The following is a 7,203-nucleotide window of genomic DNA, read 5'->3' on the forward strand; positions in this document are numbered from 1 at the left end:
AACTGCTCAAAGCGCTTTTACATCTACAGGAAACATTCACCATTCACACACATTCATACACTGTGGCCGGGGCTGCCGGGTACAAGGTGCCACCAGCTCATCAGATACACACACACTCACAACTCGGGGTTCAGTTTCTTACCCAAGTACACTTCGACATTGACTGCAGGGGCGGGGATCGAACCACCAACCTTCCGATTGGCAGGCAACCGCTCTACCACTGAGCCACAGCCGCCCCGTGTGTGTGTCTGTGTGTGTGTGTTAATCTGTGTGTGTCTTTGTGTGCGTGTGTGTCTGAGTGTCTGTGTGCGTGTGTGTATGTGTGTGTCTGAGTGTCTGTGTGCGTGTGTGTCTGTATGTGTGTGTCTGTGTGTGTCTCTGTGTGTGTGTCTGTGTGTGTGTTTGTGCTTCTGTGTGTGTGTGTGTCTCTGTGTGCGTGTGTGTCTCTGTGTGTGTCTGTGTGTGTTTTCGTGTTTTCTGTGTGTGTGTTTGTGTGTGTATCTGTGTGTCTGTGTGTGTGTTTGTCTGTCTGTGTGTCTCTTTGTGTGTGTATCTGAGAGTCTCTGTGTGTGTGTGTGTGTGTGTGTGTCTGTGTGTGTGTGTGTGTGTGTGTGTATATCTGTGTGTGTCTATTTGTGTGTGTGTGTGTGTGTGTGTGTCTGTATTTGAAACATACGAAAAAACGTATGGAATAATAATAATAAGTAAGAATAAATAAAGAACCGAATAACAATAGCATAATATAACTTACATGTCTCTGCCAGAAGCCTTCAGGATGTTGCCTTTGGCAGGGTTCACAACCAAAATCGTGGACTGCTGAATTGGACCAAGGGACCTCTGCTGATATCTAGCCTGGCTGTTAAAAGAGCTGAAAAAAAAGTTCCACACAAAAAAGAAAGAGAAAGAGAGTGTAGTGATTTTTCCATACCACATTTTTAAGTAGTTAACTAACAATGTTTTCCACAGGTTGAGAATTTACTTGTGGTGGGTAACGCAGGATGTGATAGCATGCTGTGTGTTGGCTGGCTTCAGTAGGCTAACAAACTACTCTAAGGGCATTTTCACACATACCTCATTTGGTCCAAACCAAAATTGCAGGTGACAAAGGTGCCTTGGACCACGTTCCAGATCAAAAGACCAAATTTTGAGGTGGTCTCACACATGTTATATTAGTTGTGGAAGTATGTAGGGAGAGCAGGAGATTAGATATTTAGATATATTTCACTTGATGAAAACATTAAAAGTCAACACTCGACATTTACTGCGCTCCTAGTTGGTGCTGATGATTATAAAAATGCAATCGCGATTTGCTCATTAATTTGTTTCTTCACACAGAAAAGACTACCCGCCAAAATGACAACACGCCAATGCCAGACACACAAATCTAGTCAACTCACCAATCAAAGGGAGACACACCGTAGGTATGACATGGAAAGGTCTTTAGTGCGCTAGCAAAATCACAATTTGAAACCAGGGAGAACGGGATCAAATGTATACAATTAAACACAAACATTGGTTTGGACCATGGTCCGGACTTTAAAGTGTGAAAACGCCCTAACAAAGGGCTGTAGTTATCTCATGGACAACTGAAAGACGTTACATTGCATTTGAAACATTGTTCATTAGGATTTTCAGTTTCAAGGACTGGCAGGAGCCGTGTATCAACAGAAAATGAATATATACAGTATATTGAGTGAAGAAGACTTACTCTGCCCCCCAGTGGTGGTCACCTCTGTGGAAAATGACCAAGTTAGAGTCTGAGTCAAGGGTAAGTCCTGACACCTGACCCAGCTGGAGAGAACTCTGAGGCCACGCTGAGACTTGCTCCAAATGGTAGTCTACCACACACACACACACACACACACACACACACACACACACACAATCAGAATATTGATTAGAACACACACATTTGTTTTTGCGATGAGTTGACATGACAAAATTGGGGCTGAATTTGATTTCTACTGACAGACCACATATACATCACTACCCCTACCAAATCCCAGATAATCTCAGTGTATTTGGATTTCTGTTATTTGAGTTTTAAAACAAGTTGTACATAAGATGTCTAAGGGCCAGGTATTATGTTATCATCTCTTTGGAAAACAAAAGTGTTTATAGCTGATGTGAACAGCATAGAGTGGCAATACATAATAATCCTTTAAAAATACTCACCTAAAGGATTATTAGGAACACCTGTTCAATGTCTCACTAATGCTATTATATATTTAACCAATCACATGGTAGTTGGTTCATGCATTTAGGGGTGTGTTCCCGGTCAAGACAACCTCCTGAACACCAAACTGAATGTCAGAATGGGAAAGAAAGGGGATTTGAGCAATTTTGAGTGGCATGGTTGTTGGTGCCGTACGGGCCGGTCTGAGTAGTTCACAATCTGGGATTTTCACGCACAACCATTTCTAGGGTTTACAAAAAAATGGTGTGAAAAGGGAAAAACATTCAGTATGCGGCAGTCCTGTGGGCAAAAATGCCTTGTTGATGCTAGAGGTCAGAGGAGAATGGGCCGACTGATTCAAACTGATAGATAGATAGATAGAAGGAAGTGTGCATTTAGTTTCTATACAGGCTTCTGTTCGACAGCGGTGATGTTTTATCATGAATCTGACCTGGCAACATGGATCTTACGGTTATGGTAAGCGTACCTGACTCATTTCCGTTTCCTGTGCCTGTGTGTTGGTTGCGTGTTGGTAGCTCTGCTGCTCACTAAATACCAGTTCAGTTTGTTAGATTTGCTATTACAGCGGCTAACTGTCCGCTAAACTCTTATTCTTATAGCAGTTCTGCCTAAGCACTCACATATCTTCTCATTTTTTTTTAGCGACTTTTGTTAAATAACAGCTGTTTTAACCCTTGGTAGCTAACGCTACTGTACTTTAGCTTAGCTGCTAGCGACTTTAGCCTAGCAGTTAGTTATGTCCGCCCCTTCTCCTACTTTCTCCTGCTCGATGTGTGAGATGTTTAGTTACTCCTCTGCATTCTTTAACGGCAATGGCGTGTGTAACAAGTGTAGTTTATTTTTGGACGTGGAGGCGAGGCTTAGTGAGTTAGAAGTCCGTTTCCGCACCACGACAGATCAGTCGTTAGTTACTGTAGTTAACCCCCCGCCGGTAGTCGGCGCGGGCTGGCCTGAGTAAGCCTCTGGTAGCCGTCCCCCGGCATCTCCTGGGCAGCCAGGTCATAGCGCCTGGGTGACTGTGTGTAGTGATATGTCACAGTTAGGCTTTCGTAGCAGAGGTACATTGTTGAGCATGCGCGAGTCATCCAGCGGTTGTACAGTTACAAGCTGAGTAATAAAGCGGAGTCCTACAAGGTTTACTACGAGTCCGAGTGGAATTCTTCATAAAAGATAGCCGTCTATGACATGGTGTCAGAAGTGGGATTGAGGACGCCTACTAAATGAGATATGGCAAAGTTCGGACCACCGGAACCCTTCGACTTCTCCCGCCCGGCGGACTGGCCTTTATGGCGCCGTCGCTTCGACCGCTTCAGAGTAGCATCCAAGCTGGACCGAGAGAGCGGAGAAGTACAAGTTAACACGCTTCTTTATGCCCTGGGGAGAGAGGCAGAGGCTATTTATGACTCTTTTGTGTACAAGAGGGAAAACGTCGAAGAAGCGGCAGACGAAGAAACTGTAGAGACTCATCCCGAGCTGGATTACATGACGGTAATGGCGAAATTTAGCGACCATTTTGTGCCTAAAAGGAACATTATCCACGACAGAGCTTGCTTTCATAAGAGAGTACAGAAAGCCGGAGAGCCAGTCGAAGCATTCGTTAGAAGCTTATATGAGCTAGCACAATACTGTGAGTTCAGAAACACAAAAGACGAACAAATCCGAGACAGGATCGTTATAGGTATATTGGATCGATCGAGATGTTTCCCAGAAATTACAGCTGGAGGCAGACCTCACGCTTGAACGAGCTATTCAGATAGCACGCCAAAGTGAGCAAATCAAACAGCAGAGTGCAAGTTTGCGTGTGGAACATGCTGTGGACGGAATGAGTCAACGAAGACGGCATTTTCACACTAAAAAGAGCAACAATGATGCACAATGGCGGAGAAAACTTGAGCACGGTGAGTCCAAATATCTCCTTACATGCTCTCGGTGTAATAGACAACATGGGAAAATGCAGCCATGCCCAGCAAAGAACAAGAGGTGCCGGAAATGCAATAAAACTGGACATTTCGAAGTAGTCTGCAAAACTAAAATGCTGAAAGAGGTGACAGTAGCTTCTGACAACCCAGGCGAGAGGGACGACATGTTTTTTCTTGGAGCAGTAACTAATACTAAGGCAGCAATAATTGAGCAGCCAGATTCAGATGATGAGTGGCTTGTAGACTTACCTGTAAATGGCTGTTCTGTCAGATTTAAAATCGACACAGGTGCAGACATTACAGTTGTGTCTCATGCTGCATTTAACAGACTGCTAAAGAGCCCAAAATTGGTCACAGCAGGTAAAATGCCACCGGTCACCAGCCCTGGAGCCGATGTCCACTGTGTGGGCAAGTTTCTGGCCACAAGTCAGTTTAAGGGACAGAAATACCGGTTCTGGGTTACTGTCATAAAGGGACCCTATGCTCACAGTATAACAGGAGCGCTACATCTTACCAACTTTGGAAGACATTGCTCCAAAGCTGGCGGGGGCTAAGGTGTTTTCCACCCTTGATGCCTCATGTGGATTTTGGCAGATTCCTCTGGATGCTAAGAGTAGAAGACTGACAACACCTATAACCCCCATCGGTAGATTCTGCTTCAGACGACTGCCGTTTGGAATCACGTCAGCTCCAGAAATTTTTCAGAGACAGTTATCCACACTGCTAAAGGACCATGAAGGGGTTGTCGTCGTCATGGATAACATTCTCGTTTATGGACAGACCAAGGAGGAACATGACAACCACCTGAATGCAGTTCTGAAGACTGTTAAGAACAGTGGCTTGAAGCTGAACAAAGCAAAGTGTCATTTCAGCAAATCAGAAACTCGATACTTCGGTCACATCATCAGTGCCGAGGGCATCAAACCAGATCCGACTAAGCTAGAAGCCATCACCAAGATGCAGAGTCCCACAAATGTGGAGGAGCTCCGGCAGGTTCTGGGTCTGATTAATTACGTGGGGAGATTCTTGCCAGGCCTCTCCACCAAGTTACACCCAATCACCAGCCTGTTGAGAAGTGAGAACAAGTGGGTATGGAACAACACCCAAGAACAGGCGTTCATCGCTGTTAAAGGCATGCTAGTGTCAGCCCCAGCTCTTGCATATTATGATGCAAATCGGAAAACCGTCATCAGCGCCGATGCAAGTAGCTACGGCTTAGGGGCAGCTCTACTACAAGAACATGAGGACGGCTTAAAGCCAGTGGCATTCTGCTCCCGCACACTGTCGGATGCCGAGAGAAGATACTCTCAAATCGAGAAGGAGTGCTTGACAGGAGTGTGGGCGTGTGAGCAGTTTGCACGCTACGTTCAGGGAATGGACAGTTTCCTTCTTCAAAAAGACCACAAACCACTTGTGCCACTCATAAATACTTATGACCTGGACAAAACCCCTCCAAGGTGCCAGAGACTGCTGATGCGCCTTTTAAGGTTCAACGTGGAAGCAGTACACGTCCCAGGCAAGCAGTTGGTGGTGGCCGACACTCTATCCAGGAGGCCGCAGAAACACGTGAGTGATGAGACCACAGATCAGGTGATACAAGCACATGTTTCGTCAGTTGTAGCAAATGCACCTGTCTCATCCCAAAGACTCTCTAAGATCCGTCTGGCCACTCAGCATGATTGTGAATTGCAGCAGATTACAAGTTTCATCAAGAATGGATGGCCGCCCAGAACAATGATGAACCCTTCTCTCCATCGTTATTATTCTGCAAGAGCTCATCTCTCAGAAACGGATGGATTAGTGTTATATGAGGACCGGCTGGTCATTCCTACTGGCTGAAGTGCTGTCAGATCTACATAAAGGACACCAAGGACTAACACGGTGCCGGGCACGCGCCAAGACGGCTGTGTGGTGGCCGAGCATCAGTGCTGAGATTAAATAGACGGTGTTGTCATGCAAATTCTGCATTGAAAATAAACCTACCCAGAGGCATGAACCTCTCCTGACTTCTACCCTACCAGAGGGCCCCTGGCAGCGCATCGCTGCTGACTTATGTGAGTTTGAGAGGTGGAATTATCTCATCGTAACCGACTATTACTCCAGAGACATTGAAATAGCTCGACTGACTTCTATATCTAGTCGTGATGTCATTAGTCGACTCAAGGGCATGTTTGTGAGGTGGGGAATTCCACTGGAACTGGTCAGTGATAATGCCACTCAGTTCACATCTACTGAGTTCCAAGATTTTGCCAGAGAATATGGATTCGTGCACACAACCTCTAGCCCACATTACCCTCAGGCGAATGGTGCGGCTGAACGAGCGGTTCAGACTGCGAAGAATATCTTGAAGCAGCCTGACCCCCATTTGGCCCGTATGTGCTACAGGGCAACCCCTAGTACCGCTACAGGTATGAGCCCTGCACTACTTATGATTGGGAGAGAGATTAGAACTACACTTCCGATGCTGGAGAGCAAACTGCGAGCTGCTCCGGTGGACAAGGAGTTGGTACAGCAAAAGGACGATCGGACAAAGTCAGCTTATCGGTTCTTCCATGATCGCCATTATTCTGCACAACCACTTCCCACTCTACAACCAGGACAGAATGTCAGGATAAAACTGGATGGTGACAAAGGTTGGAAAACCCCAGCTAAGATTATTGCCAAATGCAAGGAGCCACGGTCTTACATGGTGGAAACAGAAAATGGTGCTGTGCTACGACGGGATCGGAGACACCTGCGAGCTGTGCCACAGCTCACCGATCAACCAGATCAGCTACAGTCACCTGATTCCCCAGTGGAACCAACCAGCTTTCCACCTGAGGACAGTTCCGACTCCACAACCAGAAGCCCTGTTCAGAGGCTGCTGCACCCGGAGGTGGAGCGTCCTACTACACTCGAAGGTTCACAGGTTACATCCAGGGGAAGAATAGTCAGAATTCCTCTGAGATATAGAGACACTTAGTGACTCAAAGTCTTCTACTTCATGTGTTTAGTTCAAGTGTTTAGGTGTGAAGCATATAGAGTTCAGGAACAAAAAGAAATATATAGCCAGGAGGAGAGATAAGGAGTAAATTGGAATTTGAAAGT

At 45.9% G+C, this 7,203-nt stretch overlaps 1 protein-coding gene across 3 annotated transcripts in view; it reads right to left on the bottom strand.

Moving 5' to 3' along the window:
- The window catches only part of pam (peptidylglycine alpha-amidating monooxygenase), an 89,079-nt gene that overhangs the window by 30,290 nt on the left and 51,586 nt on the right, over nt 1-7,203 (bottom strand). For all 3 annotated transcript variants that reach the window (XM_034895507.1, XM_034895506.1, XM_034895508.1), the window contains 2 exons: nt 1,709-1,838; nt 752-868 (listed from right to left, as the gene is read on the bottom strand). In XM_034895507.1, the coding sequence (XP_034751398.1) occupies nt 752-868; nt 1,709-1,838 (247 nt within the window). The remainder of the gene's footprint in view (nt 1-751; nt 869-1,708; nt 1,839-7,203) is intronic.

Source organism: Etheostoma cragini, chromosome 16 (assembly GCF_013103735.1).
Source record: "Etheostoma cragini isolate CJK2018 chromosome 16, CSU_Ecrag_1.0, whole genome shotgun sequence".
Classification (NCBI taxonomy): Eukaryota; Metazoa; Chordata; class Actinopteri; order Perciformes; family Percidae; genus Etheostoma; species Etheostoma cragini.